Here is a 27,333-nt window from a genome sequence, read left to right on the forward strand (position 1 = left end):
TTCCTAACATCCCTTTGACTTATCTGAGTCTTCAGCTTCCAATTGTGACCCCTTGTTTCTGTGTTCCATCTCTGGAACATCCTGTCTCTGTCCACCTTGTCTATTCCACGCAGTATTTTGTATGTCGTTATCATGTCTCCTTTTGTGTGTGTGTGATCAATGAAATCACTCCAATCTCCGTTCCCTAGTGTGTAGAGGATTGAGCTACCATGAAAGCCTCCGGGAGAACCTGAAGTATGCCTGCAATGGGATCTATAGCTTGTGATAGGAAAATCCCTCCTGAGGAGGGAACGCCAGTCTGAATCGTATGTAAAAGAAGATCAATCGTCTGATCATTGAACGCGGTGGAAGGACCAAGGCAATCAAGTTAAAGGAGAAATGTCCTGAAGGAGGAGGCTCACCAGCAGATCCTTTCCTGGGACTGGGAACGCACTGCTGTGGAACGGGAACTCAGTAGGGTTTGTCAGTGAATTAGTCACTTAAGGTTCGTGTGTTCCCTTTCCCTGGCACTAAATTGTTGATATATGTACTCGACTCCACATGACTCGCAGCGAGGGACACGCTTATACACTCTGTGATTTTGGTAGTTAATTTCTCCCTGTTTTTCTAAGCAACGCTTACAGCTGTTATTCTGTTCTCTCACTGCAATGCTACAAATGAAAAAAAAATCGTATATAAACGTGTTAGCTTCAGATTACAAATAATATCACATATTATATCAGAGACTGAAGGAAATATAATAAAGAATAAATAACTTCAGTCCATGAGATATATCGATTATATATCAAAGAAACAAAGAAATATAGTTCTTATTTAACAGTAATCTAATCTTAACATCAAGTTACAAGAACGACTCAATATCCTTGACTGTGTTCCTATTATTATTATTATTAATTATTATTATTATTATTATTATTATTATTATTATTATTATTATTATTATTATTATTTCATGTAGCGGTATTTTCCGTTTGCGTTTAAATTTATATTTGAAAAACCTGTTAATATTGATTATAACTGTACCTCTTTTTCTGTTAGTACTCGGGTTATGTTAAACCCATTTGAGTCACACAGCTCCTGGGAAATGGGTAATAATCAGATTGATTCAAAAGGAGTTAACTATGTTTCCTTGGATCACGAGCCCTTCACCCAGCCTCAAAGCAGCACCACCCTAGAGGTGATCCAGTGTGTGTGCAGCGGCAGCTGCTTATCAGCACTGATAAACTGCACACACACACACACACACACACACACACACACTAACTAACTGATTATCACCGGAAGTGATGATACCACCATCTATCACATCATAAACATTTATAGAACCAGTGTTATAGATAGGGCAGCGCTTTGATGGTGTAAACTTAGAGTGGCCAGGAGTTTGTGTCAGTCCTCGTCTAGTAGTGTGATGATGATCGGGATGGAAACTGGTTTTCGGCCTAAGTATTAGCTCGTTCGGTTTATATCAGAGGAACTCGGGTTCAATCCTGGCATTAACGGAAACTTTATTTACACTTGTTGTCCCTGTTCACCTACAGTAAGTAGGTACCTTGTACTGAACCGAGTGTTGTGCGTCGCATTATGGGGAAGAGGATCAAAGATCCCCAGTGGAAATAAGCCACATTTATTGGATTGTCCTGGATTGAAGACAGTTTGTATTGGGAGCAGTGTGAAGATAGTGTGTTGGGAATTAATAATCCAATAAATCACGGAGCATATTATTACATTTTTGTGAGTCATAACCCAAGAAAGCCAGTGTGGCTTATCTCTGGGATGCGAACCACAGCAGTCGGCTGATGCCCAGGTACCTACTTACTGCTGGGTGAACATGGGCAACATGTCAGGAAACATGCCCAGCTTGTTTTGCTCGTCCCACGTTCGAACCCTGGTGCTTCAGTGGTGAACTGAGCACGCTGTCACTTGAGTCACGAGCCACCTGGTGACTACGTTCAGTTTTGTTACAGTGTTGTCTTAACAATATCGTTCACCGGAGGAGCATAATGTCATGAGATAATTCTTGACCCAAAGTGTGTTGACCCCTAGTGTGTTGACTCCGAGTGTGTTGACCACCAGCCACGAGTGTTGACCTCTAAGCACAAGTGTTAACCCCGGGTGTATAGCTCCAAAATGTATTGACCTCCAGGCCATGAGAGACCAAGAGCTCATGGCAAAAGTATCCAGTAACAGCCATGATGGATAGGAGTGAGTATCTCACTTCCAGTACCCACTACCATGAACCGTCAACATTTACAACCATGAACAAGCAAAACAAAATTTATTTCTTCGTGTAGTATACAAAACGTAGTTTACATGTAATAAATATTTTGTTAATCACAAAAGAAAACCATTAACATGCATGTGCATTTCAGGCAGACTAATCCTAGTCCCCTTCACGCTACTTAAAACAAGACATAGGTTACTGTGTGGTAAATTTTAATTATGCATGATTACAGAAAGAGAGGCAGCAAAAATATATATATATATATATATATATATATATATATATATATATATATATATATATATATATATATATATATATATATATATATATATATATATATTACATTTAGTACAATTTGCAAAAGTAAAATTTTAAAGGTGTATTAACACTGTAAACAGATTCAGTGATCTTAAGTTGATGGAGATTTCTTAAGAAGTTTCAAATTGACTCTATGATTTCAAGCGGGTTTAGCTCTCCCCCATGATAGGATTATAAGAGATGGTGAAGAAACAGGAAGTAGTTAGTTGAGCTGGTTTTGTTTGGTATAGCAATGCGCTGGTCTAGTTAGGTTTGGGAGATGAGGTAATTTTTTAATTATAGCTATACTGATTGGCAGACAAGGGACCTTTTGCTGGTTCGGGCAAAGAAATCCAGAACCTCCAACATTACCATGAACCTCCAATAATACCAACCATGAACCTCCAACACTGCCAACCATGAACCTCCAACATTACCATGAACCTCCAACATTACCATGAACCTCCAATACTACCAGTCATGAACCTCCAACAATACCAACCATGGACCTCCAACACTGCCAACCATGAACCTCCAACATTACCATGAACCGCCAACATTACCATGAACCTCCAACATTACCATGAACCTCCAACACTACCATGAACCTCCAACACTACCAACCATGAACCTCCAACACTTACTACAGTGAAGTCAATAAATCTTCATTATTAACTAATAACTTTTAAAATTATCGTTGTCATTATTATGATTATTATTATTATTTGTATTATTATTATTACTATTATTATTATTATTATTATTATTATTATTATTATTATTATTGCTTATTATTATTATTATGCAGATTTTACTGTGCACACCATTAAATAAAGTCCTGACTCTTCAGAGCGACTTTACCTCAATAGACTTATCATCAAGGGCTGGAGATAAGATGAAAGACACTCATGGTCGTACGAACCTCGGAATGACGGTGCTAATAATGAAATCAAATTTAAGTGGCTTTCTTATTATTACCCTCTAAGAGAGAGGCAGTGATGATGGGGGAAAAGTTCTTGATCCGAGGAATTGGAGCCATTCCTTCCCTGTCTCGGATCGAACCTGATTGCCTGCCATTTTTCCAGAGGCTATATTTGACCCCTACGCGTTTACCGCTTTTTCCTAAATATAATAATATTAATGATGATAAGATAATGCATTAGCATTTTCATACCTGTAACATTGTGTGAGCAACCGTTGATATTAAAATCCAACAGATACTGGAAACCTGACCCGTGAGAACCCGGAAAATTACAACTTTGACCCCAGGATTTTGGACGTCCATGCCTGGGCTTACGGTGTACTCAGTCCAGTCATCATCTCAGTCGGCGTGGTGGGTAACTTACTCACCATCCTAATACTCATGAATCCCAAATTTAAAGGTAAAGAAGATACGAATCTTTAAGTTTTGAAGTACCTAGGCAGGCTTTTGCAATTGCATCATTATTTATATTTTTTCATATGAAAGATTTCAGTGTATAAAAGTTTTGTCTTTAATGCTGATCTTGCTTAATGAGTTCGAATCACTTAATTTTCCCCTGCATTTTCATCTAAAATTAGGTTTTTATTTGGGATTTTTTTTCACACAAAATTACGAAATTATTTTTATCAGCAGGTGTGACGTACAAGTACTTCTTGATCCTTGCTGCAAGTGACTTGGTAGCTCTGCTCTTCTCAGTGTCTGTGTTTGTGCACATCATCCACGAAGCCACTCTCGTCTACGCCACAGCTGTCTGGTACTCTTACTTAGAAGATTTTTTGGCCAACGTCCCACTGAGCACTTCGGTATTCACTGTCATATGTATAACAATTGATCGCTTCTACTCCATCTGTCGCCCGACCAAATTCTCGACTATACACAATGAAAAATTTGCCCGCAAAGCGCTTCTCGGGTCACTGATATTATCTGTTATTGTCTGGTTACCCGTTTGTTTTCTTAAGACGCCGGTGGAAGTTGATGACTGTGAATCTTCTTATTTTGTACCTCCTGACAACAGAACTTGGTGGGTGGCGTGCATGGTACATGACACCCTGACAGAACCTTTGTATCTAGTTTATTCATGGGGCAGACAGACTATCGTAACATTTATTCCACTTGCTTTAATGATTGTTTTGAACATCATGACAATCAAAGGGTTTATCAGAGTCAGCAAGAAAAGAAAAGAGATGAAAAACAACTCTGTTTTAAGCAGTGCCGCACCGACTCTCTCTTCAGCAACTGAAGTCACACACAGCCACGACCGTAACCTGATTCGACTTCTGTTTGCAGTAGTAGTGACATTCTTCATCACCATGGTGCCTGCGGGAGTCTTCAATGCTATGTATTCCGAATACCTAACTTCTGATTTCGAATACGAAGTGTTTAGGGCTCTAGCAAATGACCTAGAAATTCTTAATCATGCTCTGAACTTCTACATGTACATATTATGCAGCAGTCAAATTCGGCTGACATGCAGGGCACTTATCCGACGATGTTTTTCTTGCAGTTCATCAGTGTCTGCCTTCGCATGTATGCAGCACCCTGAATAGTCTCAAACACTGCCCAATGCCCCGTGTGGGACACGGCAGTCGCTTCAATAGCGACACTTTCAAGGACTAGAAAGAAACAAACACGACCAAAAAAAAAAAATCCAAAATATGTACATTAAAACATGAAAAGGTTCTTGGGCTGTACAGATATTAGACTTACCTCGATGCAGCAGTTAGCATTGATTTTTTTTCCTTATTCAACGAACACACGGAATCGCCTACATGTCCATATATATATATATATATATATATATATATATATATATATATATATATATATATATATATATATATATATATATATATATATATATATATATATACACACACACACACACACACTGCTGTTCAGTGTTCCTGGTAGTGACGATCACTACACTGCTGCCCTACGTAGTTGGTCGATCCAGCGAGCTTTATCGCCCCTCTCCATACATCTATCCTTAATCCTAACTTTAAATATTTTCATATCCTACCTCAACCAGAGATAGAAGGTGAAGGGAGAGAGAAGCTTCTAAGGACCGAGATCAATTTGTTAAAGTGTTCTTCTTTCCCTCGAGGGAGGTTCCTTGATGCTGGTGAGGGGCTCTTGATCTTAAGGACTTGGACCTCTGTTGCAATTCCTTAAATTGAACCTGAACGCCTTCCATTCTCCTGAGGCGTTATAAGACCCCTTAGGGTTTAGCGCTCCCCGTCAGTGTAGTAATAATCATAATAAAAATGTTAAAGTGTTCTTGTTTGGATAAAAAAATAAAAATGGCTACATAAGGGAATGCATTAATGGGGCGATGGAGAGAAAGAGGTCGTTGTATAACTTGAACCTTCGAGTAGGTTGTTAGGCAGAATTCTGAAAGTCCCTTTGGCACAAGTCATTCTCTGCTTTTCGGACCTTTGTACGCCGTAAAGGACTATGGTGCACGTTGACCGCGCGAATCACTACGAAAGTGGAGGCTGGTGCGATGGTGTATGTCCTCCTGACAAACTAGTAACATCGTTGATGGGTTGCTGTCACCGGTCTTCCTTATTGTGTAAACTATTACTGTGAAGAGGAGGAGGAGATGTATTATGATGAGCGGACGGAGATTTAAGGCAGATGTTAGTTGAAGATGGAAAAAATCACACGGTTATAAGAACATAAGAGAGGAGGAACAATGTGGAAGGCCTCCTGGTCCATACCAGACAATCTTTCTCAAACCCAAACACGTTAAATAAATTATTTGCCCAACATATTTTTATTTCTAATTAGGATGATTAGAAAGTTGAACGATTTGGATAAAAAAGGTGGCAGAAGCAGAATCCATACATAATTTTATGAGTGGGTGTGATAGGCATCAAGACCACAAAGAGTTGCCACCTAAAAAAAACATTCCACGGGCGGGATTGAACCCGTGGTCAGAGAATCTCAAAACTCCAGACCGTCTAGTGGCTAACTCGACGGTCTGGAGTTTTGAGACTCTGACCGCGGGTTCAATCCCGCCCGTGGTATGGCTTGTTTGCAATCGTGTCATTACGATTTCGTGAGTCAGTTGCCACCTAGTTGCGGTTGTACAGGTTAAGTCTCTGTACCTTAACTCGCCTAAGAACAAGAAAATCCGGATATTTCATGAACTGTTAATAGGTTGAACCAGGAGTTGAGATCCAACACACTCCCACAGGAGCTGTCGTTCGACCCCTGTAACCACACATAGGTGAATACACACAGCAGTAGTAATTCTTATTACTATTTTTATTATTTTTTTTCCGTACTCCTACACTAGTAATACCATTACTCTGACCGGGCCGCGGGGGCGTTGACCCCCGAAACCTTCTCCAGGTAAACCTCTTTTTTACTACCACTTCTGCTACCCTTACTACTGCTGCTTATTTTATTATTGTTGTTACTACTACCACCACCACCACCACCACCACCACCACCACCACCACCACCACCACCACCACCACCACCACCACCACCACCACCAGTCTCTTCTCCCTCTCTCCTCCCGTCCTGCCTTCTGGTCTCTACATTTTCTCGCCGCAGTAGTGATGTGACAATGGTCCAGGACGGACCGAAACGTCGTCATACGTTTTTTCTGTTATAAATGCTGGTTACTTATGAAGAGTTCCAACTATGGGATTGTGATTTGTTCTACTATACGAAAATTCCATGGAACGACTTTTGTTTATTTATAATTCAGTTATTATTATGTTATTATTACTATAACTATAAGAAATATTACTGAAGCTCTTGTTTTATTTTTTCCTTAACATCATAAATGATTACCAAACTTTTCGTATTACTGATATTTTAAACGGCGTTAAAGACAATATGATTTTTATGCACATTTCCGTAATTCAATGAAAGACAAAAAAGTGGTTTCTAAATTCATTCTCGAGTCCTTGCTGGGCTTTTCATTCGCTTTGTAAATATTTGGATAAGGATGTCACTGCTGGTATGTATACACTGACAGCAGCAGTACGTGTATACTTACAGGGGTTTATGTCTCGGTATGTTTACCCTTGAAGTATGTTTTAATCTCTAATTTTGGGAATAGAGAAACGTGGATTGGTGAGGTACAGATGTTATAGAAACCTTGAAGACCCTTTGTGATTGATAGACTTTAAAACTAATAAACCACCTAACCTCTCCTTTTTCAATATCATCTTTTTAATAATGTTATTAATTTCGTGTATTTGACGTGGATTTTTCGATGCTACTTAGATTAACTCAAAATAACTCATTATTAAAAATAACAAACTTCCATGCGCCTTCATGATTTCTCTTATCACAGTTCCTTGTTAATGTGAGAAATCACGAAAACACTTGGAAGTTCGCTATTTTTTCAATGGTTGTTCTGCATATTCCCCTGAAGGGAGATTCCTTGACGCTGGTGAGGGGCTCTTGATCTAGGGAATTGGATTTGTGTTCCAGTTCCCTGAATTGAGCCTGAATACCTTCCCCTTCTCCCACATGCACTGTATAATCCTACGGGTTTTGCGCTCTTCCATGATTATAATTATGTTCTACATATTGTGATATCACCTAGTTACCGTGATCTTATAATATGTATATATATAATATGTATATAGCATATTAATAGGTAGGTACGGTTTACTTAATTAAGTAAGACTAAGCTGCTTGTTCACTTGGACACTCTGGGACGATGTCAACAACGCGCTGCGAGTTGTCAACAGTTCAAATCCTGGTCATGGTTGGAACCTCTGCTCTGCTCTCTTCGCCAACTCTTCCTACACCTCTACCCAGCATCCCGATAGAGCTCATCTTGGAGTAAGACAAGGTGAGATTGTCACAGTCTCTTGGTAAGTAACACTCCAATTTCAACGATGACTTAGGATAGTGTATTACCCATAATTCCCAACACGTCGAACATTACCCTGACATGTACTGAGTTTCTACACACACCCTCAGGAGTGACGTACACACCCCATCCTCTCTCTCTTGAGCAGTATTTGGAATTACTTAATCCACTCTGTGATGTGCATGTTTTCAAAGCATTATTGTGGTCTCTGGCTGAAGGCTATCTACAGGTAAGGCGTTTTGAGTGCGAAGAATTGACTCGATCGTTGTCAAGTATTCTCGTGACTACTCAGGTGGTGTAACAATGTGATTAAGTAGTTCTCGAGTTCTAGAGACCCATATTGGGGTTTATATGTCCAGTTAATACAATGAGTTAAAATTTTGCAGGATTGTATATTACGTTTGCCTGTACTGCCTTTACCCCAATGAAAATAAGTCACTGACTTTTTTGGGTTATCCTAGGTTCTCTACACATGCTGCTATGTTGGATTCTTTAACTATTTGTGTATATCTGGGTAAACTTACTGTGGTGGGGGAGATTCTGGCGGCCTGTAGTACGACTGGGGTGACTGATAGCCAGTAGTGGTTAATTTAGTTTAATATGTTTATTATGCACACCATACCCATCCTCTGGGCGGTTGTCAAAGGATTACAGAGGTACATAATGGGTCCAGGGACTGGACCCCAAAGTTATGATAGCTGAACTAGTTACAAAGGTAATGAACTCCAGGTAGATCTGGTCACAATCATGACCAAGTTATGAAGGTAATAAATCATTTACACGTCTATACATGGTTACAATCATGAACAAATTACAAAGTAATGAGCAATTCACACGTCCGCAACCGGTCTAATGAGTTATTAGTGAAAATATTAACGGACACACGCGCGCACACGTGCATAGGCACACGCATACACGAGCATGCACACGCGCGCATACGTGCATGCATACACACGAGCACGCGAACGCGCACACAGGATGTTCCAGAGATGGGACACAAAAACAAGGGGCCGCAATTGGAAGTTAAAGACTTTAATGAGTCAAAGGGATATTAGGAGGTATTTCTTCAGTCACAGAGTTGTCTGGAAGTGGAATAGTCTGGAAAGTGAGGTAGTGGAGGCAGGAACCATACATAGTTTTAAGACGAGGTATGATAAAGGTCATGGAGCAGGGAGAGAGGACCTAGTAGCAATCAGTGAAGAGGCGGGGCCAGTAGCTGAGTCTCAACCTCTGCAACCACAAATAGACGAGTACATGTGCGCGCACGCGCGCACTCACTCTCCAAAGAGACCTGGACAGACCTGTCCTATATGAGCGGAGAAGCAGCTTATATACCGTATGGCAGGAGAGGTGCAGCAGTCGTAGGTGGTGTCCTCAATAAAGATACCCAAGAGTTGCACATGTCTAATTTAACAACGTGTCGGTTCTTTGAACCATTCATCTACAATCCTGTCAGACACTGCAACTTCTTGGGATCTTAATACTTGGGAATTCTTCGCTTGCCTAACCCTTGGGCACGTCCTACTTCCACATTGGACAAATGTGACACCACCTACGACTGCTGCACCTCTCCTGCCATACGGTTTATAAGCTCCTTCTCCGCTCATATGCCGTATTCTATTCAAGATTGATGGACTGACCACATCGAATTAAGGCTGAGGGACTGATTACCTCATTTTCCTCCTGTTCTTCAAGTTTATCCTTTATATGGACTGATGAAGCCACTGTGTGGCGAAACGTTTCCTCAATAAAGATACCCAAGAGTTGCACATGTGTCTAATTTAACAATCCCGCCAAATGCAAAGTCATGAAGATAGGGAAAGGGCACAGAAGACCGCAGACAGAGTATAGGCTAGGTGGCCAAAGACTGCAAACCTCGCTCAAGGAGTGAGTATAACACCGAGCATGTCTCCGGAAGCCCACATCAACCAGGTAACTGCTGCATCATATGGGAGCCTGGCAAACCTGAGAACAGCGTTCCAATACCTTAATAAGGAATCGTTCAAGACACTGTACACCGTGTACGTCAGGCCAATACTGGAGTATGCAGCACCTGTTTGGAACCCGCACTTGATCAAGCACGTCAAGAAACTAGAGAAAGTGCAAAGGTTTGCGACAAGGTTAGTTCCAGAGCTAAGGGGAATGTCTTATGAAGAAAGGTTAAGGGAAATCGGCCTGATGACACTAGAGGACAGGAGGATCAGGGGAGACATGATAACGACATATAAAATACTGTGCGGAATAGACAAGGTGGACAAAGACAGGATGTTCCAGGGAGGGGACACAGAAACAAGAGGTCACAATAGGAAGTTGAAGACACAGACGAGTCAAGAGAGATATTAGAAAGTATTTCTTCAGTCATAGAGTTGTCAGGCAGTGGAATAGCCTAGAAAGTGATGTAGTGGAGGCAGGAACCATACACAGTTTTAAGAAGACGAGGTTTGATAAAGCTCATGGAGCGGAGAGAGAGAGAGGGCCCAGTAGCAACCGGTGAAGAGGCGGGGCCAGGAGCTAAGACTCGACCCCTGCATCCACAAATAGGTGAGTACACACACACACACACTAGTCAGGAAGTGGAATAGTTTGGGAAGCGATGTAGTGGAGGCATAATCCATACATAGCTTTAAGCAGAGGTATGATAAAGCTCACGGTTCAGGGAGAGTGACCTAGTAGCGACCAGTGAAGAGGCAGGGCCAGGAACTTGGACTCGACCCCTGTAACCTCAACTAGGTGAGTACGTACACACACACACACAGGAGGAGTGGCGTTGCTGATCAAAAATCGCTGGAATTTTGATGAGCTGGAGAGAGGAGATAGCGGAGAAGAAAGTGATTACATAGTGGGAACACTTCACTCTGGAGGTCCCAAGGTGGTAATAGCAGTGATGTATAACCCACCACAGAACAGCAGGAGGCCAAGGCAAGAGTACGACGAGAGCAATAGAGCGATGGTTGACACACTGGCTAGAGCGGCCAGAAGAGCTCATGCATGCAGTGCAAAGCTCCTGATCATGGGGGACTTTAACCACAAGGAGATCGATTGGGAGAACTTGGACCCACATGGGGGCCAAGATACATGGAGGGCTAAGATGATGGAGGTGGTACTGGAGAACTTCATGTACCAACACGTAAGGGACACTACAAGAGAGAGAGGAGAGGATGAACCAGCAAGGCTGGACTTAGTATTCACCTTCAGTAGTGCAGATATCGAGGACATCACATATGAAAGACCCCTTGGGGCCAGTGACCATGTGGTTTTAAGCTTCGAATACACAGTAGAGCTACAAGTGGAGGGAGAAGCAGGAAGGCCAGGACGAATGAAGCCAAACTACAAGAAAGGGGACTACACAGGAATGAGGAACTACCTGAACGGGGTTCAGTGGGACAGAGAACTGGCAGGGAAGCCAGTTAATGAGATGATGGAATATGTAGCAACAAAATGCAAGGAGGCTGAGGAGAGGTTTGTACCCAAGGGTAACAGGAGTAATGAAAAAGCCAGGATGAGCCCATGGTTTACCCAAAGGTGCAGGGAGGCAAAAACCAAGTGTGCTAGGGAATGGAAGAAATATAGAAGGCAAAGGACCCAGGAGAATAAGGAGAACAGTCGTAGAGCCAGAAACGAATATGCACAGATAAGAAGGGAGGCCCAAAGACAATATGAAAATGACATAGCAGCGAAAGCCAAATCTGACCCGAAACTGTTGTACAGCCACATCAGGAGGAAAACAACAGTCAAGGACCAGGTAATCAGGCTAAGGAAGGAAGGAGGAGAGACAACAGGAAATGACCGTGAAGTATGTGAAGAACTCAACAAGAGATTCAAAGAAGTGTTCACAGAGGAGACAGAAGGGACTCCAGAAAGACGGAGAGGTGGGGCACACCACCAAGTGCTGGACACAGTGCACACAACCGAGGAAGAAGTGAAGAGGCTTCTGAGTGAGCTAGATACCTCAAAGGCAATGGGGCCAGATAACATCTCCCCATGGGTATTGAAAGAGGGAGCAGAGGCGCTATGTGTACCCTTAACAACAATATTCAATACATCTATCGAAACAGGGAGATTGCCTGAGGCATGGAAGACAGCAAATGTAGTCCCAATCTTTAAAAAAGGAGACAGACATGAAGCGTTAAACTACAGACCAGTGTCACTGACATGTATAGTATGCAAAATCATGGAGAAGATTATCAGGAGAAGAGTGGTGGAACACCTAGAAAGGAATGATCTCATCAACAGCAGCCAGCATGGTTTCAGGGACGGGAAATCCTGTGTCACAAACCTACTGGAGTTCTATGACATGGTGACAGCAGTAAGACAAGAGAGAGAGGGGTGGGTGGATTGCATTTTCTTGGACTGCAAGAAGGCGTTTGACACAGTTCCCCACAAGAGATTGGTGCAAAAACTGGAGGACCAAGCAGGGATAACAGGGAAGGCACTACAATGGATCAGGGAATACTTGTCAGGAAGACAGCAGCGAGTCATGGTACGTGGCGAGGTGTCAGAGTGGGCACCTGTGACCAGCGGGGTCCCGCAGGGGTCAGTCCTAGGACCAGTGCTGTTTCTGGTATTTGTGAACGACATGACGGAAGGAATAGACTCTGAGGTGTCCCTGTTTGCAGATGACGTGAAGTTGATGAGAAGAATACACTCGATCGAAGACCAGGCAGAACTACAAAGGGATCTGGACAGGCTGCAGACCTGGTCCAGCAATTGGCTCCTGGGGTTCAATCCCACCAAGTGCAAAGTCATGAAGATTGGGGAAGGGCAAAGAAGGCCGCAGACGGAGTACAGTCTAGGGGGTCAGAGACTACAAACCTCACTCAAGGAAAAAGATCTTGGGGTGAGTATAACACCAGGCACATCTCCTGAAGCGCACATCAACCAAATAACTGCTGCAGCATATGGGCGCCTAGCAAACCTCAGAACAGCATTCCGACATCTTAATAAGGAATCGTTCAGGACCCTGTACACCGTATACGTTAGGCCCATATTGGAGTATGCGGCACCAGTTTGGAACCCACACCTAGCCAAGCACGTAAAGAAACTAGAGAAAGTGCAAAGGTTTGCAACAAGACTAGTCCCAGAGCTAAGAGGTATGTCCTACGAGGAGAGGTTAAGGGAAATCAACCTGACGACACTGGAGGACAGGAGAGATAGGGGGGACATGATAACGACATACAAAATACTGAGGGGAATTGACAAGGTGGACAAAGACAGGATGTTCCAGAGTTTGGACACAGCAACAAGGGGACACAGTTGGAAGCTAAAGACACAGATGAATCACAGGGATGTTAGGAAGTATTTCTTCAGCCACAGAGTAGTCAGTAAGTGGAATAGTTTGGGAAGCGATGTAGTGGAGGCAGGATCCATACATAGCTTTAAGCAGAGGTATGATAAAGCTCACGGCTCGGGGAGAGTGACCTAGTAGCGATCAGTGAAGAGGCGGGGCCAGGAGCTCGGACTCGACCCCCGCAACCTCAACTAGGTGAGTACAACTAGGTGAGTACACACACACACACACACACACACACACACACACACACACACACACACACACACACACACACACACACACAAAGGAAAGGAACAAGATTATAAATGAAAACCAGCATGGGTTCATGGAAGGCAAATCTTGTATCACAAACCTCCTGGAGTTTTATGACAAGGTAACAGAAGTAAGACACGAGAGAGAGGATTGGGTAGATTGCGTTTTCCTAGACTGCAGGAAGGCCTTTGACACAGTTCCCCACAAGAGATTAGTGCAGAAGCTGGAGGATCAGGCACACGTAAAAGGAAGGGCACTGCAATGGATAAGGGAATACCTGACAGGGAGGCAGCAACGAGTCATGGTACGTGAAGAGGTATCACAGTGGGTGCCTGTTACGAGCGCGTGAAGAGGTATCACAGTGGGTGCCTGTTACGAGCGGAGTCCCACAGGGGTCAGTTCTAGGACCAGTGCTATTTTTGATATATGTGAACGACATGATGGAAGGAATAGACTCTGAAGTGTCCCTGTTCGCAGATGACGTGAAGTTGATGAGAAGAATTAAATCGGACGAGGATGAGGCAGGACTGCAAAGAGACCTGGAGAGGCTGGACATGTGGTCCAGTAACTGGCTTCTCGAATTCAATCCAGCCAAATGCAAAGTCATGAAGATTGGGGAGGGGCAAAGAAGACCGCAGACAGAGTATAGGCTAGGTGGACAAAGACTACAGACCTCACTCAGGGAGAAAGACCTTGGGGTGACCATAACACCGAGCACATCACCGGAGGCACACATCAACCAAATAACCGCTGCAGCATACGGGCGCCTGGCAAACCTGAGAATAGCGTTCCGATACCTTAATAAGGAATCGTTCAAGACACTGTACACTGTGTATGTTAGGCCCATACTGGAGTATGCAGCACCAGTCTGGAACCCACACCTGGTCAAGCACGTCAAGAAGTTAGAGAAAGTACAAAGGTTTGCAACAAGGCTAGTCCCAGAGCTCAAGGGAATGTCGTACGAGGAAAGGTTAAGGGAAATCGGACTGACGACACTGGAGGACAGAAGGGTCAGGGGAGACATGATAACGACATACAAGATACTGCGGGGAATAGACAAGGTAGACAGAGATAGGATGTTCCAGAGAGGGGACACAGGGACAAGGGGTCACAACTGGAAGCTGAAGACTCAGACGAGTCACAGGGACGTTAGGAAGTATTTCTTCAGTCATAGAGTTGTCAGCAAGTGGAATAGCCTAGCAAGTGAAGTAGTGGAGGCAGGAACCATACATAGTTTTAAGAAGAGGTATGACAAAGCTCAGGAAGCAGAGAGAGAGGATCCAGTAGCGATCAGTGAAGAGGCGGGGCCAGGAGCTGAGTCTCGACCCCTGCAACCACAATTAGGTGAGTACAATTAGGTGAGTACACACACACACACACACACACACACACACACACACACACACACAGAGTAGTGGGATGGAGGTGCTTCTAATTACCTGTAGTGGGATGGGCGAGGTTTTGACGGCCTACCAACCATTCTGGAAAAATACCCTGACTTTTTGCTCACTATAAATAACGCATTATCACTCTTTTTTCTGTGTAACTTAATTCATGTCTGTATAAATAACTCATGATTGTAACCAGATATAAACACACAGAGCCTGGACCATGGCAGGGCTCAGGGAGTAGATTAACTCGCGAAACTCTTCAAAGGTATCAAAGGTTGAAAGGTAGTTCATTACCATTGTAACTTATTCAGCTATCAAAACTCCGAGACCCAGATCCTGGACCCATTATGTACCTCTGTAATCTTTTGACTACTTCTGAAAACCTATAGCGGGGTTGGGGGGGGTATATTTTGGCGGCCTGTTGTGTGATTGGGGGGGGAGGGGGAAGATGCTGGAAAACGTAAGCAAGATTTTTCTGTTAAACTTAAGACATTTACCACTAAATGAAACGTTTTCGACGAACATCGGACTGCTGACAGGAAAACATAGTAATAGAAGAGGTGAGGGCTCAAGAGTGATTACATAAGTATTCCTTTCAGGGAGAGGTGAGTGCTAAACCCTTTGGGGTCATGCAGTTCCTGGAAGGAAATCCGGTACTATCGTAAAAAGGGGGCTTTTGATGAAAAGTTTCTCACCGATATTTAATACATTTTTCAATTTATCAGGTATTTTTCAAATGAAGGTTTGTTCTGTTGTACGTGTTGTACTACCTTGTGTGCCCTGCCCGCCTCCCTCATAGGGGCAACAGAGCACTAACCCCTTACTGCCCATATAGGTGCAGATGAGCTCTCCTCTCCACCTGCATCACAGTTTCCATCGTCACGTGAGGAAATGATGTAAGCCGCTGTTGCTAATGTATATGACACCCATTGCTCGGTAGATTCTCCTTTCTCCATCACCAGGTAATCTTAAACACCTTAAAGTGCTCGAAGATTGGGTCCCTATTCCATGCTTAACACGATATTCGCTATCCTATGTAAAAAGTCAAAATTAATTACTTACAGCTCTTCTGCTTCCTGACAGCCTACTAAATCTTTTTCACACTCCAAAAACTACGCTGCCACCAAAGCGTGACTACATCGATTACTCGCGTACCAATATTAAGGGATAAAGGGGACATCAGTGAGAGTTCCAAGTACTGATCTTCTGGATTTCTCCTGTGTTCATGTGTCCAAGAAATTAAACTTCGCCAGGTTACTTTTTTTTTTTTTTTTTTTTTTTTCTTAATCTCAGGCTGCAGTCAGTTTTGCATTTTTCTCTGCTTACCCTAATGCCTCTTACAGTGAGAGTGCACTTCTAGTGGGCATTGATATTCAGTGTTCTAGACTGCTTATCCGAACTCCATAATTCTTCAGCTCAGTTTATTTAGAAAAGTAATGGACACTGCTGTTTGTATCTTTAGACTCTCACCCCTTATCTTCGAACATAATAGTAATACTTTATTTCAGCATGATACAATGTTTGTACAAAGTTGAATAACATTTGGGTGAACATGCAGAAAACTCCTGTATGTGCAGAGCATTTCGAGCAAACTTAACTAACTTAAGATTAAGAAGGCAATAACAATACGAGTAATTTTATATATACAGTGGACCCCCGGTTAACGATATTTTTTCACTCCAGAAGTATGTTCAGTTGCCAGTACTGACCGAATTTGTTCCCATAAGAAATATTGTGAAGTAGATTAGTCCATTTCAGACCCCCAAACATACACGTGCAAACGCACTTACATAAATACACTTACATAATTGGTCGCATTCGGAGGTAATTGTTATGCGGGGGTCCACTATACAGTTACTTGGGTGACTGTAAGTATAATTTAGGAGCTCATAATGAATACAAGAGGATTGAATATCCTTTAACGTTAAAGTTTAACTGAGAGGAATTACAGGTTTGATTATTAACACATAATGTGTTCGTGACACTGAGAATCTGGGAAGGACCTACTTCCACTGGGGAATCCCGCCTACCAGTGACTGCCCTCGTCTGCTGCCCGTCCCATTCACTGACGCCTATAAAAAGCGCCAGTCTTCTTGCCTTTGCTCCAGACTCTCCTCCACCACGATGCTGTGAACACTAACTCCAAGGCCGAGGGACTGATTACCTCATCTTTTGTATATAGTTCTACTGTCTTCCTATTATGTCCTAGAATCTGTATTGATAAAGCCACTGGATGGCGAAACGTCTACTACAATAAAGATATCCAGATGTTGCACATGTGTCTTAACTTTCATATTGTCGGTATTTTATACCTTTCTTGCACAACTTGTCAGACACTGCAACATCATGGAATCTTGGTTCAGAGGACATCTACAAGACCTTCTTCACGGCTGCTGCAACTAACCCATCTCTTTGGGAAGGACCTACTTCCACTGGGGAATCCCGCCTACCAGTGACTGCCCTCGTCTGCTGCCCGTCCCATTCACTGACGCCTATAAAAAGCGCCAGTCTTCTTGCCTTTGCTCCAGACTCTCCTCCACCACGATGCTGTGAACACTAACTCCAAGGCCGAGGGACTGATTACCTCATCTTTTGTATATAGTTCTACTGTCTTCCTATTATGTCCTAGAATCTGTATTGATAAAGCCACTGGATGGCGAAACGTCTACTACAATAAAGATATCCAGATGTTGCACATGTGTCTTAACTTTCATATTGTCGGCATTTTATACCTTTCTTGCACAACTTGTCAGACACTGCAACATCATGGAATCTTGGTTCAGAGGACATCTACAAGACCTTCTTCACGGCTGCTGCAACTAACCCATCTCTTTGGGAAGGACCTACTTCCACTGGGGAATCCCGCCTACCAGTGACTGCCCTCGTCTGCTGCCCGTCCCATTCACTGACGCCTATAAAAAGCGCCAGTCTTCTTGCCTTTGCTCCAGACTCTCCTCCACCACGATGCTGTGAACACTAACTCCAAGGCCGAGGGACTGATTACCTCATCTTTTGTATATAGTTCTACTGTCTTCCTATTATGTCCTAGAATCTGTATTGATAAAGCCACTGGATGGCGAAACGTCTACTACAATAAAGATATCCAGATGTTGCACATGTGTCTTAACTTTCATATTGTCGGTATTTTATACCTTTCTTGCACAACTTGTCAGACACTGCAACATCATGGAATCTTGGTTCAGAGGACATCTACAAGACCTTCTTCACGGCTGCTGCAACTAACCCATCTCTTTGGGAAGGACCTACTTCCACTGGGGAATCCCGCCTACCAGTGACTGCCCTCGTCTGCTGCCCGTCCCATTCACTGACGCCTATAAAAAGCGCCAGTCTTCTTGCCTTTGCTCCAGACTCTCCTCCACCACGATGCTGTGAACACTAACTCCAAGGCCGAGGGACTGATTACCTCATCTTTTGTATATAGTTCTACTGTCTTCCTATTATGTCCTAGAATCTGTATTGATAAAGCCACTGGATGGCGAAATGTCTACTACAATAAAGATATCCAGATGTTGCACATGTGTCTTAACTTTCATGTATAGGTTTAACTTATTTAGCTGGTGTTAGGATATGTTGGGGAGATAAGGTGTTTTTTAACAGTAATTTTGAAAATGCTGGCCGACACAGTGGTTCTGGAGATTCCGACAGTGTGTTCCAGATTTTTCGCCCTTTTATGTGTATTGACTTTGAAAGAGATTTAGCCGGACATGGGGGATTGTCATAAAATTTTTTTGTTTAGTTAATTTTATATTTATGGGTCCCAATGCAACTGTCGAAAGTGCTTCAGGTCGGGATTAATATTAGAATTTCTTGCTTTGTAAATGTAGGATGCACAGTAGTAAGAGTGAATGTTTTTGTAATGCGAGTATGTTTGTGGAAAATTTTATAGGGGTGATTACTTGTACATACCTCAACATTACATGCATACGAGTAATCTCCTTGGGAGACAACAACTATATTGTTTACCGTAGTCACCCGTGTAGACATGTGAGAAAACTTAACCACCTCTGGTCACTGCAGGTGGCCCCTCGACCCTCACAATCTTAACCATATCTATCCGAGACCAGTATAAATTGGGTGGCACCCTCAAGTACGGCGCTACTAATTAATTGTGGACAGTATAAATTATATTAGTTTAACTGAATGAAGGGGGGGGGGGGGTAGGTTACACATGGATATATCCATCAAGGAAAAACACTTGTACATAATCCCACCACTTACCAGATATTCTCTGGTGGTCACTTGATGTGGCTGGATCACCCATAACCTATCCAATTAAAACATACCTAACTGGCTAGTATCAGTCTGCTATAACTAGAAAGGTTACTTAACTGTGGGTAATTGATGCTCCTTATTTCCTCCATTCACCATCTCATTTCGATGTCCTGCTACACCGACACGGTTCTTATTCCAGCAGGACGAGGTATCTGTTGGTTTGTCCCGGTTTAGAAGTCGTGATTCCATAAAACTTCGCTATCCTCGGGACGAGAACCACGCGTTCACTCGGAGCAGGGCGATTTATTTCACTTCCCGCATTCTCTTAACTTAATGTTATTATCACTGATTACATTACCATTCACAAGACGATTTAACGTCTCATAATTATTATACACATTAGAGGTCACTCCATTAAGATCTGAGACCGATGAGTGAGGAATAACTCACGGGTAATTTCCCCTGGACACATGCCATGGCGGCGCACCCGTCACCCCCGGTCCTACTATTATCCACTCATTTTACCACTTTATTACGGTGGTCACGTAAATTACGTTCCCTCACTCTTCACCAGGAACAGTTACAACACTTCCTATTAGGAAGTGAGGCCTATATTAATCCTTAGGCCGCCGTGAACAGCAATTTCCTGATCCCATGTTTCACAGCTTCCTCACTACATTCAAAAACACTCCCGCCCCTCGTGCCCCAGCTCGACCTCTCCCCCGCACATCCGCACATGCGCAAAGGGAACTCTTGGTTCTATCCTATTTTCAAATACATTTTTGACCCATATCGACACATTAAACACCTATTAGGCACTATAGCTTTGGAAAATTAAAATATTTTCCACAATGTTTAAGTCTTTAAAAAGTGGGAAGGGGGGAGGGGTTTGATCATTCGTACTGCAGGTTTTTTTGAGGGGTTAATACAGTGGACCCCCGCATACCGATTTTAATCCGTGCAAGAGGGGTAATTGTTATGCGAAATAATCGGTATGTGAATGAATTTTCCCCATAAGAAATAATGGAAATAAAATTAATCCGTGCAAGACACCCAAAAGTATGAAAAAAAAAATTTTTTACCACATGAAATGTTAATTTTAGTACACAAACTGAAAAAGGCATGCACAATTACATGACACTTACTTTTATTGAAGATCTGGTGATGATTGATGGGATGGGAGGAGGGGAGAGAGAGTGTTAGTGTTTAGAAGGGGAATCCCCTTCCATTAAGACTTGAGGTGTCGAGTCCTTTTCTGGGGTTACTTCCCTTCTTCTTTTAATGCCACTAGGACCAGCTTCAGAGTCACTGGACTTCTTTCGCACAACATATCTGTCCATAGTAGCCTGTACCTCTCGTTCCTTTATGACTTCCCTAAAGTGTTTCACAACATTGTCAGTGTAATAATCACCAGCACGGCTTGCAATAGCTGTGTGAGGGTGATTTTCATCAAAAAAGGTTTGCACTTCAAGCCACTTTGCACACATTTCCTTAATCTTTGTAGTAGGCAACTTCTTCAATTTCTCTCTCCCCTCCTCTGAACCAGTTTTCTCAGGTCTGGCCTCTTGCTCTTGAAGTTGATCTATCAGCTTATTGTCCTCCTCCACCAACTCTTCCACATCCTCCCCACTAACCTCCAACCCCAAGGACTTTCCCAATGCCACAATGGATTCCTCAACTGGCATAATCCTCTCAGGGTTAGCCTCAAACCCTTCAAAATCCCTTTTGTCTACACATTCTGGCCACAGTTTCTTCCAAGCAGAGTTCAAGGTCTTCTTAGTCACTCCCTCCCAAGCCTTACCTATAAGGTTTACACAATTGAGGATATTAAAGTGCTCTCTCCAAAACTCTCTTAGAGTCAGTTGAGTTTCTGAGGTCACTACAAAGCACCTTTCAAACAGAGCTTTTGTGTACAGTTTTTTGAAGTTTGCAATAACCTGCTGGTCCATGGGCTGCAGGAGAGGAGTGGTATTAGGAGGCAAAAACTTCACCTTAATGAAGCTCATGTCCCCATAAAGTCGCTCTGCCACGTCTGTAGGATGACCAGGGGCATTGTCTAACACCAGGAGGCACTTAAGTTCTAATTTCTTTTCAGTTAGGTAATCTTTCACATTGGGGGCAAATGCATGGTGTAACCAGTTATAGAAAAAGTCCCTAGTGACCCATGCCTTACTGTTTGCCCTCCACAGCACACACAAATTATCCTTGAGGACATTCTTTTGCCTGAACGCTCTGGGAGTTTCAGAGTGATACACTAATAAAGGCTTAACTTTGCAATCACCACTAGCATTGGAACACATCAACAAAGTAAGCCTGTCTTTCATAGGCTTATGTCCTGGGAGTGCCTTTTCCTCCTGAGTAATGTAGGTCCTGCTTGGCATTTTCTTCCAAAACAGGCCTGTTTCATCACAATTAAACACTTGTTCAGGTTTCAGTCCTTCAGTCTCTATGTACTCCTTGAATTCATGCACATATTTTTCAGCCGCTTTGTGGTCCGAACTGGCAGCCTCACCATGCCTTATCACACTATGTATGCCACTACTCTTCTTAAATCTCTCAAGCCAACCTTTGCTGGCCTTAAATTCACTCACATCAGCACTAGTTGCAGGCATTTTTTTAATTAAATCCTGATGCAACTTCCTAGCCTTTTCGCTTATGATCGCTTGAGAGACGCTATCTCCTGCTAGCTGTTTTTCATTTATCCACACCAATAAGAGTCTCTCAACATCTTCCATCACTTGCGATCTTTGTTTCGAAAACACAGTTAAACCTTTGGCAAGAACAGCTTCCTTGATTGCCTTTCTGGTGCCCACAATAGTAGCGATGGTTGATTGGGGTTTCTTGTACAACCTGACCAGGTCGGCGATACGCACTCCACTTTCATACTTATCAATGATCTCTTTCTTCATTTCTATTGGAATTCTCACCCTTATTGGTGTAGGGTTGGCACTAGAAGCTTTCTTGGGGCCCATGGTCACTTATTTTCCAGAAACAGCACCGAAAACACTGTAATAATACGAAATATTCCGATTGTATGCTTGAATGTTACCGCGGAGGCTGGCTGGTAAACAATGGCACGGGCGGCACATGTGAGGCTGGCTGAGGGCGCACATTGGACGCGTCTCGGACGAAAATCGGTGAGCGGGTTTTTAACCGGTATGCGAGGCAAAATTTTTGCGATTAAAGCAAGCGGTATGCGGATTAATCGCTATGTGGTGCCATCGGTATGCGGGGGTCCACTGTATTGGCTTTAGGCGAGTTGCTGTTGTAGGTCCCCAGAAACAAATAACATAGGCGAGGTAAGGATAGATCAGTGAATATTATAATGTGAGTTTGTGTTATAACGTATTTGTGAAGGGATACCAACTGTTTTGGATACTTTTTTTGTGTTGGATATCGGTGTTAAATTTCAAGTTGCTGTCAAGGTGCAGACCCAGAAATTTTCCTTCATTATGTTTAGCAATAAGAGTATTGTACCTAGTTTCATCTTTATTTGACTCAATGCTCTGAGATTTTAATTCTTTCCTTTGTCTGGTGGTAATGTTGATATATTTTCTTACCCCCCTTACCTTTACATGTCCTTAATACCGGGATTCCAACCCACGTAGACCGAGTTCGGATTGTTATCACACTCGGCTCACACACTCAGCGATTCGATCCCCGGTACATATGGAAACATTAGGATGGTTACCTTAAGACACCTGCTGTCCATGTTTACACATCAGTAAAATAGGTACCTGGGTGTAAGTCGACTGGTGTTTACCTAGAGTTTACCTGGAGAGGGTTTCGGGGGTCAACGCCCCGTGGCCTGGTCTGAGACCAGGCATCATGGTAGATCATAGTCTGATCAACCAGGCTGTTACTGCTGGCTGTACGCAAGCTGAAGTACAAACCACAGCCCGGTTGGTCAGGTACTGACTTTAGGTGCCTGTCCAGTGCCTTGAAGACAGCCAGGGGTCTATTGGTAATCCCCCTTATGTATGCTGGAAGGCAGTTGAACAGTCTTGGGCCCCGGACACTTATTGTGTTCTCTCTCATTGTACTCGTGGCGTCCCTGCTTTTCATCAGGGGAATGTTACATCTCCTGCCGAGTCTTTTGCTTTCATAGGGAGTGATTTTCGTGTGCAGGTTTGGTACCAATCCCTCCAGGACCTTCCAAATGTACATTATCATGTATCTCGCCTGCGTTCGAGGAAATACAGATCAAGGACCTTCAGCCGTTCCCAATATGGTTAGCATCCTGGGACAAAACTGACCTAATGTGCCCGAAATGTTCTTAATAATAAGAGGCTTTCTATATACGTAGTAGTATGTCATTGATGTCCGCTATGGTCTGTATACCTTATACATGTACTTGTAGAAATAATATTATTATTATTCGACAGCCAAGCAATTGAGCTCTTTAATCAGCATGTCTCAGGCCCCGGGACCAGGCACTTTGTCCTCCTCCCCCCTCCCCTTCTGTCCTTACAGAAAATAAGTATATCACATGTCGTTCGGAGTGAAGATTACTAAAAAGACGCCTACAAAGTAATTGTATTTTTTTTATTGAAATAAAATTAAATTCAGCCCTTTTTTAATATGTATTGTTGATTGTAACAATAAAGTTTTTGGACTCTGATTTTATAAAAAAATAGATGCTGGTATCCCTAAGGCGTTTCCTTCCTTATATAGCTGATATCCACGACTCTTTTTTTCACTCTTCATAATCCTAGTGGCCGCAACAAGTTTTCTTCCGCATAATGCTGATGATCACAATACTTTTCCTTTCCTATAATGCTGCTGGCTTGAGCATATTCCCATCCTATTAATGCTGATGGCCCAAATTTGTTTCCTTATAATGCTGGCAGTTACAACACGGTACTTTCATGTCGAGTGGTAATCAGTCCTTTAACCTTGACAGTGAAAGATAAGACGAATTTTGATGAGAATACAGTGGAAGATGAGGCAGTTAGTCCTCAAGCCTTGAAGCCAATGTTCACTATCCAAATCCCTTTCAGATTAATCAAGACTACGATACAGAACACCGGCTTCCAGGCTGAGATTGATTATTTCATTGCCACTGTCTTCTGTGAATAATTCTACAAAGCTGCAAGACTAATTATCTCATCTTCCACCGCCTTCTGTGTAAAATTCAGGCACTGAACACCGGCTTCCATACTGAGGGTTCTGATTACCTCAGTTCCAGTCTTGTGTATATAGGTCTACAAGGCTGAACTGTACAGGTTGAGCTCATTTTGTGAATATTATAGTTTCTCGAATAAAACCCAATACCTCCCATTCCTGATGGGTTGTATAAACCCTGAGTTTGCACTTCTCTAAAATATTAGGTGGGAGGGCACAAAAGGTGTTGCACTTGTCTCAAGAAAATCCAAGGTGAGTATCACACACCAAGTGTGCACAAGCATAATTAAGGTTGAGTGTGCTCTTCACTCATATAACGGATTTCACTTTCATTAAAAAAGGGACTAACTGGGATGTCACTCCGAACAAGGCGAAAGTGTACGGGAAGGATCATTGATTTTTTATTGCAAATGGGATACTGAGTGACCTGTAATATTTTCCCTTCTTCCAGAGTTATGTATGCATGATTCTCATATCCTCTGTATGATTTCATAAAGTGGGAGAAGCACGAAACCCGTAGGGACATACAGCATCTGGGTAATGAGGCACTCAGGATTCATCCAAGGGAGGGGATTGATTCATTGAATCAAGAGCTTCTCACTAGCATCAAGAAATCTCTCTAGAGGAGTTAAAAAATATATATATATATATATAAAGATTCCTTCATGGCAAAGGTGTTCCTTAGTGTGGTAAAGGGGCACTTAAACAGAAGAGTTAGATGCCTCAATCTCTTTGGACTGAATCTAAATAACCCATTCCTTCATTTGGCATCATTAGTGGGAAAAAAAATTCCCTTGTGAAATTAAGTTCACGGCAGAACAAAAAGTGATCATTATCAGCCATGTTGTGACAGACTCTGGTAGTAGCACTGTCATGAAATTGGAATTGGATTATCTTACATGTTGGGCGGTCCACCAGTGGTACTGGAGGACCTTGCATGTCCTCGAATGATGAAAGTATCACTGGAAGTTACATGTGGATCCAGTGGTGGCAGCAGGTGTATAACTACTGCTATTACTGGGTGAACGACGATTCCCGTTATGGTAATGATCTAGTCTAATAAAGTGGTTTTGTTAAACCTAGCAAGGCCAGTTCTTGAGGCATCATCTTTGTATACCAGGGAGGGTAGGAGGCAGTTTCTAGGGAGCATCGGCACTGTCTACTACACAAAGGTTGATTGTAGTTCAGGGTAGGTGTAGGGGGGGGATGTCCCCTTTTTTATATGAAAAAAAATAGTGTAAAGATTTAATTTCAGCCCCCTCCCCCGATTTGTAGTAATTGCAGCACCCTATAGCAACCCTGGCAAGCCCAAGGACCTCCCTCAGATCCTGAAATAAATTTCAAGCAACCACCCTGTCCCTGAACCCGGTTCCAATATTCAACCTAACTCCAACAAGGCACACACAATTTTCATAGTTTCCCATTTTCCTCCAAAGAGCGAGATGAAGTACATGTATATATGAGAAACACTTAACCCAGCAGAGTAAATTGTCATGCCCTCCTCAGCTTCTAAGTACACCCCATAATAATAGTCATGAAGATCTTGCTTCTGATTCTCCTATAGTACATTGCCACCCTTCGACATTCGTACCACATCCCGGACTTCACAGGCTTTTGCTCCCCCCCCCCCACCCCTCCTCTATCTCTACGACACTCCTATACTGCAGTACAGAGTTCCGGGCCAGAGACCTACAATGTTCTCTTTTCTCTTTGCCCATGGTGGACACTGGGGGGTAACCCTGTAATCTTTTGTTTGAGATGAGGGGAATTGCTGTCTGCCTTGTCAGCATTGCCCTGCATGGCTCCAGGGAAGGCTGTGATCTATTATGACATATTGAGGCACCTTTCTCATGTTTTTACTGGATATACGTACTGTATTTAGTTTATATGATCAAATGGAGTGCTTCTCCACAGTTAGCAGCAGAACATTTTCCTGGCAGGATTCCAGAGATTCCTCTAACTACTTCCCAATCTTTGATGAAGAGAATGTTGAATGTATTTGTAGACAAAAAGCTGCATCTCTTCAGCGCAGTTGGATTTCCGTTATTTCTCTCTCTAACCTTTTTCAATCAAATACAGTCAAAAAGAAAGCTACCTCAGCAATGGAAACTGCAGTTGCCCTTGCTTTGTTTTACTATACATCCATCGCTCTTATCAATGCTACATGTACTTGTTACAGAATAGTTAACAAGTGCCTTGTGCAGTGCAAATTTTCTTTTCGAGAAGGGGATATGGCATCTTGCTACGCCTCAATACATAAATTTGGAATGCCTTTGTGTTAAATGATTGTTATTGCAGTTTTCTTTAATCTGGTAAAAGCTTATGACAACATATGACATTGCAACATTTTATTCAGAAACTATTCCCTAGGCCTTAAAGATAAACTACCATTTTTACTTAGATTTTCTAACAGACATGCTCAGTGTTTGTACAAATAGCTTTTTCCCCAACTTTATAGAAGTAGAAAGCTGTGTCCTCAGCACTGCCTTTTGTCTGATAGTTATAAATGGTCTGACCTTGGTTCTACCCACAGGTATTTGATCATCCTTATATGTTAACTTGACATTCACTTATGCAGACTACATATAAGCTCAGAGTAAACACTTCAGTTTGCTATCAGTTATGTTAGCACTTGGATCACTTCCATGATTTCTGGTTTCCCACTACTAAACCTTCACTTGGTGGCCTGTTAGCCCA

At 42.7% G+C, this 27,333-nt stretch overlaps 1 protein-coding gene and 1 long non-coding RNA gene across 6 annotated transcripts in view; both read left to right on the forward strand.

Moving 5' to 3' along the window:
- Window positions 1-1,317: 1,317 nt before the first annotated feature.
- On the forward strand, window positions 1,318-7,270 carry LOC128700658 (probable G-protein coupled receptor AH9.1). 4 transcript variants are annotated; one of them, XM_053793953.2, is made up of 4 exons: window positions 1,333-1,443; window positions 1,965-2,202; window positions 3,739-3,903; window positions 4,134-7,270. In XM_053793953.2, the coding sequence occupies exons 2-4, from the start codon at window positions 2,190-2,192 to the stop codon at window positions 5,048-5,050; spliced, it is 1,095 nt and encodes a 364-aa protein (XP_053649928.2). In that variant the 5' UTR covers window positions 1,333-1,443; window positions 1,965-2,189; the 3' UTR covers window positions 5,051-7,270. The 4 variants fall into 4 exon arrangements, with proteins under 4 accessions (XP_053649946.2, XP_053649955.2, XP_053649928.2 ...); XM_053793962.2 differs by having other exon boundaries at window positions 1,347-1,385; XM_053793971.2 differs by having other exon boundaries at window positions 1,318-2,202; window positions 4,137-7,270.
- Window positions 7,271-8,131: 861 nt separating this feature from the next.
- Window positions 8,132-27,333, forward strand: part of LOC138852989 (uncharacterized) — a 51,388-nt gene continuing 32,186 nt past the window's right edge. For both annotated transcript variants that reach the window (XR_011392228.1, XR_011392229.1), the window contains exon 1: window positions 8,132-8,325. This is a non-coding gene — a long non-coding RNA (uncharacterized lncRNA). The remainder of the gene's footprint in view (window positions 8,326-27,333) is intronic.

The sequence above is a fragment of the Cherax quadricarinatus genome, chromosome 20 (assembly GCF_038502225.1).
Source record: "Cherax quadricarinatus isolate ZL_2023a chromosome 20, ASM3850222v1, whole genome shotgun sequence".
NCBI classification, from domain to species: Eukaryota; Metazoa; Arthropoda; class Malacostraca; order Decapoda; family Parastacidae; genus Cherax; species Cherax quadricarinatus.

Excerpts from the sequence above, each read along its gene's own strand:
- LOC128700658 (XM_053793953.2), top strand. Across the intron at positions 3,904-4,133 it reads CATGAATCCCAAATTTAAAG|CAGGTGTGACGTACAAGTAC; the intron begins GTAAAGAAGATA and ends TATTTTTATCAG.